Below are 23,729 nucleotides of genomic sequence, written 5' to 3'. Positions count from 1 at the left end.
TGGCATTAAGTCCGCCATTTGTACTTATAATTTTATGTGCAATAAAGTTTAAAAAAATAAATAAAATAAATATATTACATAGTAATCCAATGTATAAAATTTCTTGATGCAAAGTAGCTACAGTGTAAGGTAAGCAAGCTAATAGGGTTTGATATTCAAGAGCAGATTTTCTCATAAACAGACCTTGAAACACTTGTGGGCGGAGCCACTCCTCGGGGCCCAGCACGAGCTCGTCCTTGACCTCATGATCAATATACAGTCCAGCCTCTGCGGCTGCTGCGCTCACTCCTTGCCAGGCACTGTCCTCACACTCCCGCTTCTCCTTCACACACATATCTCCGGGCTCTGTCTTCAGACACACCGCCTCTGCCTGAACATTAAGAAACAAAATCCATACTAATACTATAAATGTGAAAGTGTGTCTGTCTGTTACCTCTTCACGTTTAAACCGCTGAACCGATTTAGTTAAAATTTGGTATAGAGATAGTTTGAGTTCCGGGGTAGGTCATACGGAAGTTTTTATCCCAGAAATCATCCATTAAGGGGGTGAAAAGTGGGGTGGAAGTTTGTATGGGAAATCGATAAAAAGCAGATTGAATAAAAAATAAGCCACCCAAATTACTAACTCCATGCAGACGAAGTCGCGGGCTAGTAATCCTATAGGTACTAAATTGGTGACAATGCTGACACAAAGTACTAGGCGCCCTGGGGGCGCTGCAGACAATAACAGGGCTCCGTGAGGCAATCCTCCTCACCATATTACCTATCTATTGGGAATTGCCTAGCTGAATAAGATTGGGAACCCCTGTTATAACTCTTGCACATACGCGACCGCTACAGGCGGAGCCTTAATAAACAATATCAGAAAAAACTGAAGTTCGATTTCAACTTGACCCGATTACTATAGCTAGTACATGAAGCAGGTACTCACCTGACAGTGGAACATCCTCGTTGCTCGCCCCGTCTCCGGTTGACACGTTTAACCGGAGCATGTCATCTAGGGCAACCAACATTATATCAAACCCCATGTTCCGCACAGTAATAGCTTAGTAGGGACTGAGATCAATTTGTTACGCCAAAGGATTTTTTTTTGTACCCTTGTTATCTTGAAGTAATTCATTTTATTTTCACATTTTATACTGTTCTTACACTGTTCTTATACTCAAGGCGCTTACTTACCCTACTAAAACAAAATCGACCCACACATATGGTCTCTATAAGTATACTCGTAGAAAAGTGATAAACACATTATCCTCCTTCACGCTATCGGGTAACAATACAAAATAACTGGCCATGAGAAGATTGTTATACAGCTTCTACTATATTTATATGTAGAAGATATGATATGTCACTATTATATAAAATGCTGGCTGATTAAATCATGAACTTAATGTTGACATGTTTAAGTTAAATAGAGGAATGCAGTGATCGACGCTAAAGCATACCAAGTATGTACTATGTATAACATTGTTTTGTTTAGTATCCATAGTAAAAGCTTTGCTTAGTTTGGAGCTAGGTCAATTTATGTCGTCAAATATTTATTTTCTCTAATATGCTTGGTAATCTTCGCCTTAATGCCCTTGCTCACCGCGACTTTTTAACGCGCCCTCGACGCGCGTTTGTATCGATACACACGCGATTCGCACGCAAGTCGCGTTTGTATCGATACACACGCGATTCGCACGCAAGTCAGACGCAGCTTTGTAGACCTTTGCACACCTACAACTACATCGATGCAGACGCGCTTGCAACGCGGGTTTGTAGCGATGCAGACGAGCCAGCAAGGCGCGTTTGTAGAGATGCAGACGAGCCAGTAACGCGCGTTTGTAGCTATACAGACGCGTCGCTAACGCGCTTACAACGCGCGTTTGTATTGATACAGGCGCACTGGCCAATTGCCTGTTTGAGCAGAGACTCCTCAATAGTAGCACACGATGGGTTCTTTTTATTTGTTTCGTCCTCAAAAGTCTCACAAAATGTATTACATATTTCTTCCCTTCTTTTTTAACACTGTGTAAAAAAATCCGGCAACGGCAGTTCCATAAAAGCGGTCGGTTTTGGGTAATAATAAGGGAAAATATCAATTATGGCCAAACTGAAGTATATGCTGGTTCAGCCTGCACCTGCAGTCGCAATCGCTACATGAAAATGGCTTCTGCCCAGTATGTGTCATTAGGTGGTTGCGAAAGGGAATTTTCTGGCTTCATATGTAATCAGTAGATATACTTCTTATATATAAATAAATAAATATTAGGGGACATCTTACACAGATCAACCTAGCCCCAAACTAAACAAAGCTTGTACTATGGCGACAATATACATACTTATATAGATAAATACATATATACATAGAAAACGTCCATGACTCGGGAACAAATATTTGTGTTCATCACACAAATAAATGCCCTTACCGAGACTCGAACCCGGGACCATCGGCTTCACAGGCAGGGTTACCGGTCGTCATATTTAGCATTATGTTTCATATCGAGTATTTGTAACATAGAACTAGCACTGCACCTTGTAGTCGCAATAACTACATTAGTGAGCCTTTTCTCCAGTGTGAATCATTTATTTCTGTAAATCAATTTTAAACGAGTGTCTCTTTAAATGAGTCTGTAAACTTTCCTTACAATTTGTTGTATACTCACGTTTAGCACTCATACAATTTGTTACACCATGTCCTCTTTTCTCGTGTTCCATTGCAAGCGATTCAGATTCGAATGTAGAATCACAAAAATCAGGAAATTGTTTTGGCCCGATTGCTAAGCGAGTGAGTTGAATATGTTTCCTTAAGATAGACTTGATTCTGAAACGTTTTCCACAGTGTTCGCAGGTATATGGTTTGTGTCCTGTGTGAACAGTCGCGTCGTCGCGGAGGCGCACGAGCACCACGGAACAAACCATCGCGCACGGTTCCCTGGCGCGGGCGGCGCTGCTGTCCGAACGCACTGAAACACAAAATAACAATTTATGTGTCTTGGCGAATATTCAAGCACAGCTCAATCGATCAATTAAAAAAAAAGTTTATTTTCTTACATTTATTTTTTTATTTTAAACTTTATTGCACAATATAACAAATAAAATACAAATGGCGGACTTAATGCCTAAAGGCATTCTCTACCAGTCAACCATCAGGCTAAACAGAAACAGTAATAGGTGCAGGCATTTAACAAAAAAAAAAGCAGAATAGGTAACTTAAAAATAAATAAAACGATAAATAATACACTCTAACGAAAATAAACTATGTATTCACTTGGTGAAAAAATTTCAAAATTCAAGACTAAAAAAAAACGAAATTAAAATACTGGTGTTTTGCCTTTTTCCCGAACATTAAATTTATTGTACGAATTTAATTTGTCAATCAACTTTTCGCCAATGATTTTATTTTGACAACCAACCTTCGTCAAATTTTATTTATGATAATGTTTTGCTTCTATTTTTTTTTTTTGTTAAGTAGATTATTATTATGACATAGTATATAACCATTATAACATTTGGAACACAATTAATTTCCAAACTAATTGAGCTGGACGTTTTTCGCGTCAGCACGCGATAAATGAGGTAGTTCGCAGGGCTTTGGTCTCAGCCAACGTTCCCTGTGTCCTGGAGCCTCCGGCTTCCGGGTATATGCCGTTCACATGTCAAAAGGCCATATTGTCTTACACGGTTCCTTGACAGGAGGGTCGGTGCCTCTTACCTTACCTTTGCCCCGACCCATCTGACAATAAGTTACACCGTCAGTGCCGCCGGTTCGACTGTACGATTTCATATCAGTCGCGGTGGAGACTGCAGGACCTTGGGGTGCGGAGGTTAAGAAGTTTGTGGGGGAATTAGGTCAGCGATTAATAGATCCTTTCGCATCATTTCACAGTGAGGACATTAGTCAGAAGGTCAGAACCTTGTACTGGACAAGAGTGATTTGTCGCTATTAAGGGCTGCGCAAATCGGTGGAGCGCAGCGCAGATAACCGAGGAAGGTTTACTCCGCGCAGCGCACGCCGACATGCCGCCGCGTGTACTCTATCAGAAGGGATTAGTGACTAGTGTGCACTTCTCCCCCTTCTCCCCCGTCGTGTCGGCGCTAGCGCGTAGCGCGGCGCACTCGGGAGGCGTCTCGCCCGTTTTATTCATTAAGTTTAAATAAGACATAGACAGAACACTTTTATTCAACATCACATGAAATGGCAGAGTTAACAGATAGTGTAACACATTCTTTTTAATCAAGTTTAATTAGTTTAGTGTTTTAATTGATTAAAATATGAATTTTTTGAGGATCAATATTTAGCGAACATGACATAATATACTGAATTAGTATGAATTTATTATTATTATTATTATTTTCTTATATAAAACAAATTGACATGCACGACTTATATAATTATAAAACAACCTATCAAATTGCTATTATATGAATAATGGATAATTTCGCGCCTAAACGCTCCAAGCTGTCACGTGATATTGATGACGTCACGATGTGATAAATAAACAAACTGCTGTCAAACTGTAAGTCATAGCGTAGATCAAAACCTGTGGTATGTATTTAATTAATAGTCCCAAGATGTTTTTATGTGCCATAGGCGATTAAAAGATAAGGAATGAGTAAATAACTAAATAATAACACTTTCGCATGTACTATGAACGACGGTTTTAATACATTTGTGAAGGAAAATCACAATAAAACTACATATTTTAATGGCCTAAATAATTTGTTTGTTTTGTTTGTGTTAATAATTTCATCATTTGACATTGAAAAAACAAGCAATGTCACAGCCAAGGATGTTTGACAATGATTATGTCCTATATTATATTATTATATTTTGTAAATAGTAGGTAGCGATTATCGTTTTAATTTTTCGAGTATTAATCCTGCACCTAACAACCATCTCTTTTTAGCCCAGTGGTTGACTAGTAGAGAATGCCTTATGGCATTAAGTCCGCCATTTGTACTTATAATTTTATGTGCAATAAAGTTTAAAAAAATAAATAAAATAAATATATTACATAGTAATCCAATGTATAAAATTTCTTGATGCAAAGTAGCTACAGTGTAAGGTAAGCAAGCTAATAGGGTTTGATATTCAAGAGCAGATTTTCTCATAAACAGACCTTGAAACACTTGTGGGCGGAGCCACTCCTCGGGGCCCAGCACGAGCTCGTCCTTGACCTCATGATCAATATACAGTCCAGCCTCTGCGGCTGCTGCGCTCACTCCTTGCCAGGCACTATCCTCACACTCCCGCTTCTCCTTCACACACATATCTCCGGGCTCTGTCTTCAGACACACCGCCTCTGCCTGAACATTAAGAAACAAAATCCATACTAATACTATAAATGTGAAAGTGTGTCTGTCTGTTACCTCTTCACGTTTAAACCGCTGAACCGATTTAGTTAAAATTTGGTATAGAGATAGTTTGAGTTCCGGGGTAGGTCATACGGAAGTTTTTATCCCAGAAATCATCCATTAAGGGGGTGAAAAGTGGGGTGGAAGTTTGTATGGGAAATCGATAAAAAGCAGATTGAATAAAAAATAAGCCACCCAAATTACTAACTCCATGCAGACGAAGTCGCGGGCTAGTAATCCTATAGGTACTAAATTGGTGACAATGCTGACACAAAGTACTAGGCGCCCTGGGGGCGCTGCAGACAATAACAGGGCTCCGTGAGGCAATCCTCCTCACCATATTACCTATCTATTGGGAATTGCCTAGCTGAATAAGATTGGGAACCCCTGTTATAACTCTTGCACATACGCGACCGCTACAGGCGGAGCCTTAATAAACAATATCAGAAAAAACTGAAGTTCGATTTCAACTTGACCCAATTACTATAGCTAGTACATGAAGCAGGTACTCACCTGACAGTGGAACATCCTCGTTGCTCGCCCCGTCTCCGGTTGACACGTTTAACCGGAGCATGTCATCTAGGGCAACCAACATTATATCAAACCCCATGTTCCGCACAGTAATAGCTTAGTAGGGACTGAGATCAATTTGTTACGCCAAAGGATTTTTTTTTGTACTCTTGTTATCTTGAAGTAATTCATTTTATTTTCACATTTTATACTGTTCTTACACTGTTCTTATACTCAAGGCGCTTACTTACCCTACTAAAACAAAATCGACCCACACATATGGTCTCTATAAGTATACTCGTAGAAAAGTGATAAACACATTATCCTCCTTCACGCTATCGGGTAACAATACAAAATAACTGGCCATCTAGAAGATTGTTATACAGCTTCTACTATATTTATATGTAGAAGATATGATATGTCACTATTATATAAAATGCTGGCTGATTAAAACATGAACTTAATGTTGACATGTTTAAGTTAAATAGAGGAATGCAGTGATCGACGCTAAAGCATACCAAGTATGTACTATGTATAACATTGTTTTGTTTAGTATCCATAGTAAAAGCTTTGCTTAGTTTGGAGCTAGGTCAATTTATGTCGTCAAATATTTATTTTCTCTAATATGCTTGGTAATCTTCGCCTTAATGCCCTTGCTCACCGCGACTTTTTAACGCGCCCTCGACGCGCGTTTGTATCGATACACACGCGATTCGCACGCAAGTCAGACGCAGCTTTGTAGACCTTTGCACACCTACAACTACATCGATGCAGACGCGCTTGCAACGCGGGTTTGTAGCGATGCAGACGAGCCAGCAAGGCGCGTTTGTAGAGATGCAGACGAGCCAGTAACGCGCGTTTGTAGCTATACAGACGCGTCGCTAACGCGCTTACAACGCACGTTTGTATTGATACAGGCGCACTGGCCAATTGCCTGTTTGAGCAGAGACTCCTCAATAGTAGCACGATGGGTTCTTTTTATTTGTTTCGTCCTCAAAAGTCTCACAAAATGTATTACATATTTCTTCCCTTTTTTTTTAACACTGTGTAAAAAATCCGGCAACGACGAGTTCCATAAAACCGGCCGGTTTTAGGTTTCAGTTGTGAAGTTCTCCGTGTCGAAAAGTTCCATTTTAAAAGACTTAAGACTGTGCCGCATCTGACTGAAATACACATAGATAGTGTAGCGCCCACGTCCGCAGCCCTCCTTCACCCGGGGGAAGCCCCGGCAGTCAAGACTACACGCGTAGTCGACGCGCGCGTGTATCGATGCAAACGCAAACAAACTGCTCCGGGGAATGAAAGACGCGCCGTCGACGATAATAATAAGGGAAAATATTAATTATGGCCAAACTGAAGTATATGCTGGTTCAGCCTGCACCTGCAGTCGCAATCGCTACATGAAAATGGCTTATGCTCAGTATGTGTCATAAGGTCGTTGCGAAAGGGAATTTTCTGGCTTCACTTGTAATCACAGTAGATATACTTCTCATATATATAAATAAATAAATATTAGGGGACATCTTACACAGATCAACCTAGCCCCAAACTAAACAAAGCTTGTACTATGGCTGCTAGGCGACGATATACATACTTATATAGATAAATACATATATACATAGAAAACACCCATGACTCAGGAACTAATATTTGTGTTCATGACACAAATAAATGCCCTTACCGGGATTCGATCCCGGGACCATCGCGGTAACCGAAGACAATATTATTACACTTACAGTTACGAATTTTGCCTTGAACTTTAATGATATTGTTAATTCGGCACTATACATTACGTTCAGCGATGATAAATACATTGCAAAAATTAATCACAATAACTGATTTCATACAAAAACACTTACGGCTACAATTTAAGAAAATATTGTTTTTATGAACCTCCAGGTCTGTTTGTATCGCTTCTCAATTTTTGTACATTGTGTACAACATATGTAACTATGACTGTTTGTGTTCTAAATAAATTAAACAAAAAAATATTATACTTAATATTGTATAACAATATTTTTTATACGTAATAAATGTCTAATAGTGAAATAAAAAATACATACAGTTTTTGAACATCCAAACTCTTTGTTGGTGACATACGTATGGATTACGGTGAGGTTTCACAACTTGTCTGTGGGACATCTGACACCGTGACGTAAGGCGCTTCGATTGGCGTTTGTAGTCACGTGATACTGGGCATTATTTTAAATATTTTTTCAACAAACTTGCTCAAAACGACGTTTTTATTCCACCAATTTTTGGCTCATAATCCTAGATATTAAACACGCGTGCTCTTTCAGTGTATTTTTCCACTCGTGCTTTTTCATTATATTATCCGACTGAGTTAAGAAGCTAACCGATTGCTAATAATATGCATGGAAAGGGAGCCTTCTTTAATTGGTCGGACTGGCGGGCACGGGCGCGCCCGACCGGCCCGCCCGCCGCGCCGCCCGCGGCCGGGGCGAGCGAGGTCCGGCCGGCAATACGAGTATGACAGATGAAACACACAATACTGTTTTAACTATTAAAATTTGATTAATATGAAAGTTTCTTTTTTTTCTCGCAAGTGTGTTGAAAAACGTCGTATGAAACGCGTGTGCATTGGTCATTACACACATCGGCTTTCTTATTGCACATATCGCCTCGTGTGTGATGACCAACTTAGCACACTTGTATCATAATGTACTATTAACTAATTTGTTATGCATATCTGCATTTACAAAATATCATTTTCAGCATTCTAATTAATATTCCCTGCTATGTTAAAAACATAACATGATGTTTATTCGCGATTCACGTCAATATCCCTATTGAAATAGGAGAGAATATACATTGAAAAATGTAAGCCGTTCTGTAGTACCAAGTTGCAACAATTTAAATGGCCTGAATAATTTGTATGTTTTGTTTGTGTTAATAATTTCATCATTTGACATTAAAAAAACAAGTAATGTCACAGCCAAGAATGTTTGACAATGATTATGTCCTATATTACATAGTAATCCAATGTATAAAATTTCTTGATGCAAAGTAGCTACAGTGTAATGTAAGCAAGTTAATAGGGTTTGATATTCAAGAGCAGATTTTCTCATAAACAGACCTTGAAACACTTGTGGGCGGAAATACTCCTCGGGGCCCAGCACGAGCTCGTCCTTGACCTCATGATCAATATACAGTCCAGCCTCTGCGGCTGCTGCGCTCACTCCTTGCCAGGCACTGTCCTCACACTCACGCTCCTCCTTCACACACACATCTTTGGGCTCTGTCTTCACACACACCGCCTCTGCCTGAACACATGCTGTCTCTAGAGGCATGTCGTTGTGCGCTCACAAGCTGGTAACAGTGAGAACCTGCAATGCAAGTAGCACATGATATGTGGAGCCTCACACTACCATAGAAGGAATGTTGTGGTTTTTCATATCTAGCAAAATAAAATGTGTATGACGCAAGTGTTAGCGTCACCAAGAAAAGGAATAGAAGAAAAATAAAATTAATCTTTAAAATATAGTAGAATAAGATCTGTAGTGGGGTATGTATTTTATTTTACCAATAAAGATCTGTATATCTGTATATCTGGTCATGTACAAAGTCTTTAAATAAAGGTTTCATCAACACCAACAAAGAGTAATCTTTTGATAAATATCATTTAAAACATAACAAAAAATATACAAGTCACACTAGGTTCACAATGGCCCACATAGCCACCATGTCACATTATTTACTAGTCATTAAGAAATAAATCCATACTAATATTATAAATGCGAAAGTGTGTCTGTCTGCCTGTCTGTTACCTCTTCATGTTTAAACCACTGAACCGATTTAGTTGAAATTTGGTATAGAGATAGTTTGAGTTCCGGGGTAGGACATAGGGTAGTTTTTATCCCAGAAATCATGCTTTAAGGGGGTGAAAAGCAGGGTGGAAGGATGTATGGGAAATCGATAAAAAGCAGATTGAATAATAAATAAGCTACCCAAATTACTAACTCCATGCAGACAAAGTCGCGGGCAAAAGCTAGTAATCCTATAGGTACTAAATAGGTGACAATGCTGACACAAAGTATACTAGGAGACTAAAATAAAAGAAATTACGAAAATACCACGTGGCTATATGTAAGGTCAAATGGGACTAAGTCAGGGGTCCCGAAACTGCGCCGCGGCGCCCTGGGGGCGCTGCAGACAATAAAGAGGGGCGCCGTGTGGCAATCCTCCTCACCATGTTACCGATTTCGAATGGCCTAGCTAGGTTAGGGCGCCGAGATTAAACTTTAAACTTGCAAGTGCGCCGCGGACTGAAAAATATTGGAAATCCCTAGTTTAAGTATTATACTGTGGAAGTAAGAGAGATATTCCGAGAATTACACACAAGTTCGTTAGAGTTAGACGCGATCACATGAAAAAGTATAGCTACAGCACAGAGTACTTATGTGAAAGTAGCTAAACATAAATAATGAAAGTAAGTACCCGCTAGCCTCGATCAACGAAAGCGGAAGTTTATTAATTCACTTGGCTAAAAATATAAAGTACGTATCGTAGTCAGCTCGCGCTGATACAACTATTTGATTTAAACCAAATATAACGTGCAATTATCTTTCCTAAAATCACTAATTCAATAGCGTAACGATAATAACGACTTTAACGACTGACGGTGTGACCAAAGACCAAAGAGTATAATAGTATATATATGTATGGTGTGACCTCATGTCAACTTATCAGACGAGTCTGAAGTCAGCCGTTTTTAATCTTCTTCTTAATTTAGCTGCATAACAATCATGTTAGGGATACCAGATGAAAATATATATATATATTTTCATCTGGTATCCCTAACATGATTGTTATGTATATTTTATCAAGATTGTCAAGTATATTTTATGGGTAATTTTGACCTCGAAGTTTTTTCGTATTTCTAATTCCAAAAAATAAAATAAAAAAATGTTGTGAAGATTAAATGTGGTGTACATTAATTGGTGTGAATAATGTGATTGTGATGTGATTTCATAAAATTAAAATTCATAATACATTTTATTTTACGTTTTATTTACTAAACACTACTACCTGCGCGAATTATTAAAAAGAACGGCCCATTGACATTTTATTCAACAATTTTAATACCGTCAAACTTTGCCCCCAGGGTAATCGCCCCAACGTGATATCAAATATTGGGGTAATTTTTACCAATATGGTATCCCCACGTTTATGACGTCATCTATGTCTATCCCTTACGGGCGCACGCGGTAAGCCGCATCTATGTAATGCTAGGTCTATGGCGCACAAAGAGTCGAGACTGTGTTGCCCGCCGTGCGAGTCACGTGCCAACGCGTCATCGTAAGAATGCGCTAGGGTTGTAGTATTTTCTTAGTAGTTTGTTGTTGTATGCATATTGTAATAAAACGAAATTCAACCACATTTTTTATTAGTCAATCAAGTATTTAAAACAACACTTATAATACCTGACTCAAAAAACTCCTTAATTTACGATTTACCTACTTGTGTTAAAAAAAAAAAAATGGTGACAAAATTCATAAAGATAGATTTAAAATTAGTATTTTCACCTTTCTTCGTCTCTCGGCAATGAAAAAAACGACAAATTTTCCTTTGTTTTTTGACTACTGCACAATAATTACGTGGTTTCGGCATTTCGAAGCGTAAGCGCGGGAAACGTGCGGTGCAGTGCGGTGCAAGCACTTAGGCGGGCGTTCGGCGGCCCTCTGTCGGTTGTATCGTCGACGATACGCCGAGCGGTAGGCATATAGCGCCTGCCACAACCTCGATTATATTGCTCTCTGTCACTACTACTGAAAGATACATAAGACTATCCCGTTCGGCCATAAACGCCATTTCCCCCCACTCCTCATGACCGATCCATGTTATACTAGATTCATGATAACACACCATCGCACCGCACCGCGATGTTTTTCATTTTTTTTTTTCATGGAAATATGGGACACTTGGCAACACTGGTAGGATCGCACCGTTTTGACGGTTCGGTGCGATAGTGTGGAAGCCCATGCCAGTACTACCTATTCCTAGAACTTGCCTAGAACTGCTCCTAGGTCGCGGTGCGGTGCGATGGTGTGTGCGATTAATAATTTTATAATGCTCAGTACAGGCCAGTCCAGACGGGAAGATCAAATCGACCGATATTATCAGAAATGACATTGGCGTCAATCACCAATTAATGAACTATTTTAGAATTATGGTAATATTTGAGCGCTGAGAGCGAGAGCGCTCTAAATAAAATAAAAATGACTAAACGCGAATACTAACGAGTAACGTCACAAATTGATATTCTTGCGTCCGCAGTCCGCACCTTCAATTTCATCGATCGTAATCGGCGGTGTTTGCGTCGGCACCACCAGATTTGATCAGACAATTTAATCAGATTGTCGAAAAATTGTTCCCGTCTGGACTGCCTTTATGCTGTCAAATTTTTAAGGTTAAGTGTTATGTTTAGGCTGATGTTATGTTACGAAAGCAAAGAACGATTCATTTTGTTATATGTACTTTTGATACTACTCATTCGTAGCTACATCCATCACGTTAGACGGTTAGAGTGAACAGAACTTTAACTTTCTGTTAGTTAAATTTTTGTTTCATAAACACATTCGCGTGGGAGTTTGTCAGACGGAGCGCTACTTGTGAGGATTGGCGAGTACATACAAACAACGTAGCAGTTGCAGTACTTGCAGTGATGGACGTGATGTATGCTTGTCGCTGCTGCCTGCGGCGTGCTCCGGACAAGGACCTGACGACGCCGTACACACATCTCGGTATAACGGAGATATATGCCGACATGATCAAAGGGTGCTTTGACATAAATGTAAGTACAACATTCTTGTCAGTGTAGCAAAACGTACATAAACTTCAAATTTAAAAAGAATATTTCAGTAAGGATCATCACATCAGGTCACAAGGTATAAAGCTCAGACCTTCTGAGCTGAGCTGACTGATTTATTTAACAGGTGGCAAAATCGCTGGAATTCTTCCAGATTGGAGGATGGAAAACATTATGGCCGGTTGGCCTAAAGCAAAGGGGGTGCAAAAAAAAAGACTTAGAACTGTTTTAGTAGGTACAATAACATGTCTGTCGCGATCGCGATCATCGCGGTCAACCTAACACACTCCTCCTCGCTTCGCTCGTCGTCGCACCTATCTTGTCGGTTACTTAAATTTACTGTTCCAAATGATTGATTTTAATTTGTCAAGTAGTGGTTTCAACTTGCGGGTCAAATATCTCGGCCATTTTTGATTTTAGAGAAAAGTTTTTCCTACAAAACATGCTTATTTTACCGTATTCTCTACGATAACATAATAAAAAATAGGTGTCATAATAACATCACTCCAATGAAAAATTTTCTAAGTGTCGGCACCCCCTTTGCTTTAGTCCAACCAATTCAATTGCTTGCCATAACAATCTGTCATCTGCTTTCATCTCATTTTTATTAATGCTAAAATTTTCGAGGAGCAAAAGCCATTTATTATTATTATTATTTGTATGTCTTTTCCATATCACGGGACCATGGGGTCCCGGACCTTTGGGAGGCATATGTGGGGCTGAAGCCAATAGCGCAGAGGTAAAGGGCCTCTTACAAAGGGACACTTTAATCTAAAAGCAAGGGATACACTATTATTATTATTTGTAATGCAGGCAGGCAGTTTAAATAACTGATAATGCCTGTATCCACAGTCATAAACCGAGTTCTCAGTGTTGAGTAGAATTTTTTTTGGAGAAAAAAGTACAACATTCTTGTCAGTGTAGCAAAACTTACATAAACTTAAAATTTTGTTCAGTTAAAGATGGATGTTATTGTTAGAAATAGTGTTAGGATACCATGATCTTTAATTTAATACTAGCAAATGTGTGTGATTGATTATTTAACATGCAGCTGGCACTTGGCGGCTCGGGCTCGTGTGGCATCTGCACTATGTGTGTGTGCCGCCTGCGAGACGCGAGCAGCTTTAAGCTGCAACTGCAGCGCAGCCAGGCGGAGCTGCAGGCATGGCTACAGGGAAAGAGCATCAAAGGTAGCAGCACACATCAAAGTAGTGAATTTTAGTCATTCTGTTTAAGTTCTATGCAGCAGTTCATTAGCCGGGTCCACACATAGCGAGCAGCCTGCAGTTCCGCACTGCAGGCGCGCACGCAAGAAGAGAACATCAAAGGTAGGGATGCAGCACACATCAAACAACTAGCGAATATTAGTAGTTCTGTTTGAGCTCTATACAGAAGTTAATTGAATCCATTAAATCGTCGCGTCCCTGATTGATGCGCCGATTGAGAATGACTATTGATAAATATTTATTTTGTTTTACCTTATTATATTGAATTTTTGTCATGTACCTAATATCACAGGGCGGACACGCTATACATCAAAAATCATTTGCGTTTCCATGTGTGCACGACACGTCAGTACACGCGGCATGCGTCATTGTGTGAGTAAGTTGTTTGTAAACTGCTGTTGCTGAGCGGTCGGCAAAAGGTTGTTTATCTGCTGTCGCGGGGCGAGGTATTTCAAATCGGGGGTGGGGCAGTACGTGGCCGTTCTGTATGATAACTTACTTATTCTATGCTAATATTAAGTTTATTATGGATATCTTGTTCAAAATTTCCTTTTTTTTTATTTCATACATGGAAAACCAACAGCTATAAACATTTCTAATTTTAATTAAATAACAATCACACAATGATAGATGGTGGCACCATCCACACTCCTGCTAAGGGCTGCCTGCACTTTATCCTGCCATCAAAGATTGATATAACTTCGTAATAGATGGATACAGTCTAAGGAAAAAACGTGCCTCAAAAATCACGAAAATTTGATTCTCGATCAGATGGCGCCACTAGTTTTGGCCTACACTCGTATAGAGGGCGTTGACTGTTTCGTTTGTTATTTATAATTTTAACGCATACCAGTGAAAGAACATGGGTCAAAATCATATAAAAATAATTAATGCAAATAAAACAGTCATTTATCCATATTTAAATACATTTAATTTTTATCGTATTTTTATAAATATTTATTTTTAGTTTTAAAGTGTGTTGACAGATGGCAGTGAATTTACTGGGGTTACAAAATTTACTATGACAGTACCGCTCTAGTATAAGTTACTCTATGTGCCATATATATGTAGTGTTATTGCCTGGATTTCTATAAAATCTCGGTTCGAGCATAAATTTAACAGGAAGATATGTGATTTGTGTTGTGTTTGTTTGCTCTAGAGGAAGAATCTGCAGTTGAGCCAGAGAATCCTGAAATACAGGAGGAAGATGGGACCAGTGAGCCTGTGTCAGGTGAGTGCTGCAATGAAAATGAAATGAAAAATGTGACAATAAAAATGAAAAATGTTTATATCTGTTAAAACATACAGGTTATTTTACAATGGTAAAGATCTCCTAGTAGGTATACAATACCTGTGGCAGTGATAATAATGAGTAATAATACAGTATCGGGTACTCTTGGTACTTCGTTTTAACAACTGGTGTAGAAAATGTGATGATGTGTGATTGTGTGAGCAGCGGGCTAAATATACATTTAAAACATCTGCATAAATAATGTGAATATTGTCATTGGACTGGTCACCCAGTGAAGTTACTTGTAATTTATGGATATTACTTATTAGTATAACATGGAACCTTTTGTAAAATCACCACACTTTATAAAACAAAGTCCCCCGCCCCGTGTCTGTTTGTATGTTCGCGATAAACTCAAAAATTACTGGACGTATATTTATGCGGTTTTCACCTGTCAATACAGTGATTCTTGAGGAAGGTTTAGGTGTATAATTTGTTAACCCGTGCGAAGCCGGGTCGGGTCGCTAGTGTTTAATATATCATTTCTGTAAGAATAGGGATGATGACACATGTCGAATTTTATAACAAAATCTAGTAACATAAATAGCAAATGAGCAATTTATCACAATAATGTAGATATTAAAATAATATATGGAAATAATACAAAAATACAGGACTTGAAAGTTTCAAACTAAGTAATTTTTCAACTTTCAAAAAGTAAAAAAGTAAGGGTACCATTCGATGTAAGGAACATTTTATCCAAAAAAATATTGTACAGCAACTATATACATAAACGCAATTTTTCACCGACAAAAACGCAATTTTCTTATTTTGTCCATACATTCAAAATTGGCTCTCGGTGAACTTGACGTCACGTTCACTTATCGTTTTGTTAGAAGCGTTTCGCGAGTTAAGTACGACTGTCTGGCTTTGACTATCATTTCTGACTTTTGTATTGCTTTAATGCAATGGGTCCCATATAGACATTTGATCCTAAAAATAAACCTGATCGATTGATACCATTAATAAAAATTTGTCATCTAGCCTATTGCCAACGGAGTGCCAAGATAACATGCATACTAAAAAATCTTTTGACGTAACCATTGCAAAAAAGAAATTTCCCTCAGTCCCGGTTACTGCGTGGAACGTGGGGTCTAATATAGTGTTGGTTGCTCTAGATGACATGCTCTGGTTAAACATGGCGGCCGGAGACGAGGCGAGCGACGAGGGGGACCCGCTGCCGAGTGAGTACCTGCTTCATGTACTAGCTAGTAATTAGATCAAGTGGAAATCGAATTTCAGTTTGTTCAGAAACTGTTTATTACGGCCGTATATGCGCCTGTAGCGGTCGCGTCTATGAAGCGGTTATAACAGGGGTTCCCTATCTTATTCAGACCGAAACAGAACAGAGAACAGAAAGAAAAAGACATGCTGCGCCGACCCCAAGCGAATGGGATAAGAGCAAGCGAATGATGATGATGGTTGTGTTTGTTGTAGTTCTGTTATTAAAAAATAAATATTTTTATGACAATCCCACACAATTGTATGTACTATGTAGTGATGTACCGACTATTGATATGGCCGACTAGCCGACTAATCGGCGCTCGTATGGCCGATTAGTCGGCCGACAAGTCGGCCAATTCCATAAATCATTATTTATTTCTCTTTAAGTTTACATTCGGATGGTCAAACAGCAGCTTTGTCTAAGTTCGGATGCATTAAAAAAACCGGCCAAGTGCGAGTCGGACTCGCGCACGAAGGGTTCCGTACCATTACGGAAAAAAACGGCAAAAAAATCACGTTTGTTGTATGGGAGCCCCATTTAAATATTTATATTATTCTGTTTTTAGTATTTTTTGTTATAGCGGCAACAGAAATACATCATCTGTGAAAATTTCAACTGTCTAGCTATCACGGTTCATGAGATACAGCCTGGTGACAGATGGACAGCGGAGTCTTAGTAATAGGGTCCCGTTTTTACCCTTTGGGTACGGAACCCTAAAAACAATTGTTTTGCTCCTGGCGTCGATTCAGCTTTTCGCGCGCAATTTCAATATTAATGTGCTACCCATTCTAAATTAATTTTTAACAAGCAGAAACGTCTGCGATCGATGCTATTAAGCTTAGAATAAATTTAAAAGTGGAAAAATTACTGCCTTGGGTGAGACTTGAACTCACGGCCTCTGGATCAATACTCCAGCGCTCTGCCAACTGAGCCACCAAGACCTCATCCATAGTCAACAAATCTTCCCACTATATGGGTCTAGGGGACCCTAGCGACATCTACCGTAAGAGCGTAACACTTCTTAAACGGCCACCGGAGTTCCAAGTCATATTGGAAATTCACCAGTTACGATGTGCTACCCATTCTAATTTTTTTTTTAACAAGCAGTTAACTAAGCTTATAAAGTTAACTAAGCTTAATAGCATCGATCGCAGACGTTTCTGCTTGTTAAAAATTAATTTAAAAAAATTATTGGAGAAACAACAGAGGTATGCGACAGGATAATAGGTTACATTGTTAGGTACATATATGATTGAGATGACACTTACTTCCTTAAACGCTCTCACTAAAACATACTTAAAATAAACGGACTTAACTAACAGGAATGTTTACATACAAGTTTACCAAGTGTTCCAGACCATGCGTATGTGTACTGTAATTAGGTACTATAACTAAAATGAAAGAGAAAAGAAAACAAAAATACCAAAACTTGGAAATACTGACAACCAATCTAATCAATATATGTAACATTAAGTAGGTACAAGGACAGTAGCGATACTATAGCAATGATGACGACACATTACTGACGAACACTATGTTGGCCGTTGAGAATATTGAGTATTTGATTACGATATTTTGGCTTAGCGACATTGAATATATCGATGGAAGTAAATTCTTTATTGTAAGTGTTACAAATACGACGTAAGGGGGCTCGCAAACCGGCGTTACTAGAGGCGGTGGAAAACGAGAACAAAGCATTAGAGCGCGAGCCGCATCGAGCTGGGACTCTGAACCGTATGAGCTCCAGCAGGTCTATAATGTTAAAATGACCTTTGCAGATATTAAAGAGAGTAATTGCGTCACAGCATTTGCGTCTAGTATCTAATGACTGCAATTTATAATAGCGCAACAGATCAACGTACGGAACACGTTTTCCTGTCAATCGTCTATGTAATGCCCGTAAGAACTTTTTTTGAACCATTTCTATAGCATTTGCATATTTCTTATACAGTGGATTCCAAATTACTGATCCATATTCTAAGTGTTGTCTAACCAGTGATTTATACAGCAGAAGATAACATGAAGATTTTTAAAAAAACCTTTGCAGTTCTCAGAACGAAACCTAGCATTTGATACGCTTTTGAAATGATACGCTCTATGTGCAATTGGAAGTCTAGTTTATCGTCGAATAGGATTCCTAGATCTCGTGCCGTTGACACTTTTTTCATATAATCATTAGCTATTTTATATTTCGAGTTGATAGCTCTTTTTTTTTTTTTTTTAAAGGTCATCTATCGCTTATAATCTGTTTAAATTGTTTTGTTAATTTGTGTTCCAGTGTGTTCGGACGGCAGCGCCGCCCGCGCCCGGGAACAGCTCGCGATGGCGTGTACCGTGGTGCTCGAGCGCCTCCGCGGCGACGCGACTGTTCACAGTGGAGGCAAACCATATAGCTGCGAACATTGTGGCAAGCATTTCATGAACAAGTCTAATTTACGAGAACACATTCAAAACACCCATTCATTGACCGGACAAAAACTATTTGCTTGTGATTTTTGTAGTTCTACGTTTCAAACTGAATTGCTTTTGATAGAACACGAGAAAAGCGAACATGGTGTTACAAATTTCATGTGTGCTGAATGTGAGTATACAACAAGTTCCAAGAAAAGGTTGGAAACTCATTTAAAGAGTCACTCTTCGGAGAATAATTTTAATTGTAGTCACTGTAGTTACACAAGTTCGTGTAAAAGTGATTTACATAAACACCAAACAATACACATTGCTGGAAATCCTATTAAGTGTAGCGACTGTGATTTCAAATGCAATGATGAATCAGAACTGCTACGTCATCAGAAGACGCACAACCGCAAGCACCAGATAAATATTACTAGAAAAAAACCTTACAAATATAGTCATTACGATTACAAGTGCAGTGCTAGTTCTATGATACGAAGACACAACAAGGCCCACACTGGCGAGAAGCCTTTTCAGTGTAGCCACTGTGATTACAAATGCAGTTACAAGTCACGCTTACAACAACACCTGATTATACATACTGGGGTGAAGCCTTTTCAGTGTAGCCACTGCAATTACAAATGCAGTCTGAAGTCACACTTACAACGACACCTGATGATACATACTGGGGTGAAGCCATTTCAGTGCAGCCACTGTGATTACAAATGCAGTAGAAAATCAAACTTACAACTACACCTGATGAGACATACTGGGGTGAAGCCATTTCATTGTAGCCACTGCGATTACAAAAGCGCACAGAAATCAGCATTACAGACGCACCTGAGGAGACACACTGGAGAAAAGCCTTTAGAATGTAGTAATTGTGACTACAAGTGCTGTGATATTTCAGGCTTACGAAGTCATGAAGGCCGACATACTGGCGATAAGAATTTTCAGTGTAGCCACTGTGGTTACAAATGCAGACAGAAAGCATACTTACAACAACACCTGATGATACATACTGGGGTGAAGCCATTTCAGTGTAGCCACTGTGATTACAAATGCAGTCGGAAGTCAGACTTACAACGACACCTGATGATACATACTGGGGCGAAGCCATTTCATTGTAGCTACTGCGATTATAAAAGCGCACAGAAGTCAAAATTACAGACGCACCTGAGGATACACACTGGAGAAAAGCCTTTCGAATGTAGTAATTGTGACTACAAGTGCAGAGATAATTCTTCCTTTCGAAAACATGAAAGGCGACATACTGGCGAGAAGATTTTTCAGTGTACCCACTGTGATTACAAATGCAGTTGGGAACTACAATTAAAAAGACACCAGACGATGCATACTCCGGCGAAGCCATAATAATGTGGCATGTGGCACTTAAAGTAACGTCAAACATACATTTTATATAGAGAGAAGCGGTACAAATGTAGTATTTGCGACTATAGGGAGAAAACATACTTAGGACTCAAGAGAATACCCACGAGAAGCCCTATGCACGTACCCACTGCAAGTAGTCGAAATAAAAACGCATTAAAAATCCACCTGACAATAAAATATTTCGTTTAAAAACCTTAAGTGTAGTTCCGTATGTGGTGAGAAATGTGATCCGCTAGTTGCCGGTGGCGCATGTGTGGGGTGTGTGGTGTATGTGTCGCGGGTCCCTTGCACGCGCGTGCACGATGTGTTCCCGGTGTCGCCGGCGTGTGGCGCGCGGGACGGGCGAGGGGCGTGTGTCGCGGGTCCCTTGCACGATGTGTTCCCGGTGTCGCCGGCGTGTGGCGCGCGGGACGGGCGAGGGGCGTGTGTCGCGGGTCCCTTGCACGCGCGTGCACGATGTGTTCCCGGTGTCGCCGGCGTGTGGCGCGCGGGACGGGCGAGGGGCGTGTGTCGCGGGTCCCTTGCACGATGTGTTCCCGGTGTCGCCGGCGTGTGGCGCGCGGGACGGGCGAGGGGCGTGTGTCGCGGGTCCCTTGCACGCGCGTGCACGATGTGTTCCCGGTGTCGCCGGCGTGTGGCGCGCGGGACGGGCGAGGGGCGCGTGTCGCGGGTCCCTTGCACGATGTGTTCCCGGTGTCGCCGGCGTGTGGCGCGCGGGACGGGCGAGGGGCGTGTGTCGCGGGTCCCTTGCACGCGCGTGCACGATGTGTTCCCGGTGTCGCCGGCGTGTGGCGCGCGGGACGGGCGAGGGGCGTGTGTCGCGGGTCCCTTGCACGATGTGTTCCCGGTGTCGCCGGCGTGTGGCGCGCGGGACGGGCGAGGGGCGTGTGTCGCGGGTGGATGCTCGCTAGCCGAGGGGCTCCAACACACACGGCACTGGACACAATGCTGTAATAATAACTTGAATATATTTTGTTATATCCAATAAATTTTGTATTTATTACCCCACACCTCGCTGTCCCGCTGTGGTGGATGGCGATAAGTTCCTCAGCAGCAGCAGATTCTAAAATAGAATCCTGGGCGTAGTGAGGGATTCAAATGTGTTGCGCCTAAGATGGAAATAAAATCGGTGTCAGTCGGTGGTGATCAATAATTACATGTCGAGCTGGGTATCTATACCAAGTGGAGTCCCCCAAGGGTCTTTATTGGGCCCACTTCTTTTTAACATCTTTGTGAACGACATAAGTACCTGCTTCCAATTCTCTAAGTTGCTCAGCTTTGCTGACGACATGAAAATTTTTGCTAAAATTACATCACCGGCTGATGTATGTGCACTTCAATCTGATCTAAGAAGGCTGGATACCTATTGTAGTATAAACAAATTAGATTTAAACCCCTCCAAATATTACACAGTAACCTTCTCTCGTAAATTAGATAACATTTGTACCACATATTCTTCAGCGAGTGACAAGCATAAGAGATTTAGGTATTATTCATGACTCTAAACTAATTATTTGCGAGCACATTGACAGCATAGTACGTAACGCTTCCAGGTCACTTGGTTTTATAATGCGTAATTCAGTTTGTTTTACCCGTCCCAAAACTCTTAAAATCTTGTATTGTGCTTACGTGAGAAGCAAACTTGAATACGCATCGCAGATATGGAATCCTCAGTATCAAATTTATGTTGATAGGGTTGAGAGATTACAGTCAAAATTTATCAAATTTCTGTGTTACAAAATGCGAGTCAACTATAGTTCTATCAACTACCTCAAGCTGTGTAAGAAACATCATTTGATCCCACTTGTTAAGCGCCGGGAAATTGCAGATATAGTGTACTTAGTAAATATTATTAAAGGTAATGTAGATTGTCCAAATTTGCTTAATAAGCTCTCTTTTAATGTTCCGTCAAGGACGTTTAGGCATTTTCGTCCCATCAGTAATTACCAAGCTACTACTAGGTATAGAAATAGTTATTTGTTATACAAGGGTGCAAAGATGTATTTTACGCGCGAGTGTGGAATTGAAACACGAGCAAGCGAAAGGATTATATAGTTGAACCACGAGCGAAGCGAGTGGTTCTAAAATAGAATCCTGAGCGTAGCGAGTGTTTCAACACACGAGAAGTAAAATACATTTGCACCCGTGTGTAACACAAAACTTTTCCCCTCACTATAGCGAGGAAAGTGCAACATCCACAGGCGTTAGATTGTCTTTATCTCTGAAATCACTCATTTTTTTACGATAATACGATATTATAACAGAAAACTCTGGAAGTTGTGTATTTTTACGTGTCGGAGTCGGTGAGAAATTTTTTGTTGACAATTTTGACATTTCTGCCGATGCGTTTTGAAATTGTATCGACTCAACTTGTGCGTTCAGAATTACATTCAACATCATTAAAAAAATCAAATGTTTCTTATGGAATTTAAGGTTTATGACTTAAAATAATTAAATAAAGCTAAATTTGGTATTTTTTATTAAATTCTCAAACCATTTATTTATGATAATTAATATCGAACGAACCATTATAATGAGCGTTTTACGTTTTGTTATCTGTCAAAAGTTACTTAAACACGCTCCATCCAAGGTCAAATTACTTTCCCCACTAGTGGATAAAATGCGTTTTTCCCCGCTTGTTTTAAAGGATAAAAGACGGCTTTCCGAGCTAGTGAGGGGAAAAAATATAAAAATAGTGTCCTAGAACAGATGTGTTAATTTGATCCCTCCTAGCAGGATAGAAAAAGCCCTTTTCCGAGTATGTGATATGAAAAGACATTTACAACTACCTATGAGAGTTATATTATTTATGCCGGATCCAGCAGGCTTGGAAGCCCTAGTCGCGGAACATCTCCGAGTCTGGATGAGTATGCCAGTGTCATAATCATAAGTATATAGTAGTAATAAAGGCCTGTGTCTGTATCCATTTCCTGCAGTTGTCATATAAAGGGGCCCATTGACTGTCAGTCCGCCGGACGATATCGGCCTGTCAGTTAGAACAACTGACAGGCCGATATCGTCCGGCGGACTGATAGTCAGTGCCTGACTCAGTGGACCCCTTAACCGACAGCGACGGAACAGAGATCTGAATAGAACCTAACTCACACTACTAAGAAGATTATATATAGAGATTATAAACCTACGAATATTCGGTTCAGATCTTACCGAACCTAATATTCGGCCGAATTATTCGGTTCATCTGTGTCATTCTAATAAATCATTTGAAACTGAATGGTTATATGGGTTGTATACCTATAATTCTATATGACGTTATCTGAGTACCCACTATACAGGCCTACTTGAGCTCACGGTGGGGCTTAGGTTGTTTGTGTAAGGATGTCCTTATAAATCTTATAATCTAAAAAACCGGCCAAGTGCGAGTCGGACTCCCGTTCCAAGGATTCCGTACATTATAAAAATTTTCAACAATGCATTTTTGTATGTGAAACGTGAGTAAATTGTCTTTAAAAACCCGTAGGGGTCGGATCAAAAACGAAGTAATTAAGTCCGACTCACGCTTGA

The 23,729-nt window shown here is 40.0% G+C and overlaps 2 protein-coding genes and 1 non-coding gene across 3 annotated transcripts; 1 reads left to right on the top strand and 2 right to left on the bottom strand.

The window, feature by feature from the left end:
* Positions 1 to 2,566: 2,566 nt before the first annotated feature.
* LOC134751089 (gastrula zinc finger protein XlCGF26.1-like) lies at positions 2,567 to 5,293 on the bottom strand. The gene is made up of 2 exons (XM_063686434.1): positions 5,106 to 5,293; positions 2,567 to 2,948 (listed from the first exon to the last, which is right to left on the bottom strand). Exons 1-2 carry the CDS (start codon positions 5,254 to 5,256, stop codon positions 2,569 to 2,571), a joined length of 531 nt encoding a protein of 176 aa, XP_063542504.1. The 5' UTR covers positions 5,257 to 5,293; the 3' UTR covers positions 2,567 to 2,568.
* A 7,044-nt stretch (positions 5,294 to 12,337) lies between these two features.
* LOC134751296 (gastrula zinc finger protein XlCGF57.1-like) lies at positions 12,338 to 20,568 on the top strand. The gene is made up of 5 exons (XM_063686681.1): positions 12,338 to 12,664; positions 13,731 to 13,869; positions 15,065 to 15,136; positions 16,315 to 16,380; positions 18,700 to 20,568. The coding sequence occupies exons 1-5, from the start codon at positions 12,536 to 12,538 to the stop codon at positions 20,187 to 20,189; spliced, it is 1,896 nt and encodes a 631-aa protein (XP_063542751.1). The 5' UTR covers positions 12,338 to 12,535; the 3' UTR covers positions 20,190 to 20,568.
* Trnan-auu (transfer RNA asparagine (anticodon AUU)) lies at positions 17,290 to 17,362 on the bottom strand. Its single transcript has one exon. It is a non-coding gene; the product is annotated as a tRNA-Asn (tRNA).
* Positions 20,569 to 23,729: the final 3,161 nt, after the last annotated feature.

Source organism: Cydia strobilella, chromosome 21 (genome assembly GCF_947568885.1).
Source record: "Cydia strobilella chromosome 21, ilCydStro3.1, whole genome shotgun sequence".
In the NCBI taxonomy this organism is placed as follows: Eukaryota; Metazoa; Arthropoda; class Insecta; order Lepidoptera; family Tortricidae; genus Cydia; species Cydia strobilella.
Note: the sequence above shows the minus strand (reverse complement) of the source record. Positions and strands in the feature narration are given on the sequence as shown.

Excerpts from the sequence above, each read along its gene's own strand:
- LOC134751089 (XM_063686434.1), bottom strand. The coding sequence starts at position 5,256 with ATGTGTGTGAAGGAGAAGCGGGAGTGTGAGGATAGTGCCTGGCAAGGA. Across the intron at positions 2,949-5,105 it reads CCGCCCACAAGTGTTTCAAG|TGCGTTCGGACAGCAGCGCC; the intron begins GTCTGTTTATGA and ends TTTGTGTTTCAG.
- LOC134751296 (XM_063686681.1), top strand. The coding sequence starts at position 12,536 with ATGGACGTGATGTATGCTTGTCGCTGCTGCCTGCGGCGTGCTCCGGAC. Across the intron at positions 12,665-13,730 it reads AAGGGTGCTTTGACATAAAT|CTGGCACTTGGCGGCTCGGG; the intron begins GTAAGTACAACA and ends TTTAACATGCAG. Across the intron at positions 16,381-18,699 it reads CGAGGGGGACCCGCTGCCGA|TGTGTTCGGACGGCAGCGCC; the intron begins GTGAGTACCTGC and ends TTTGTGTTCCAG.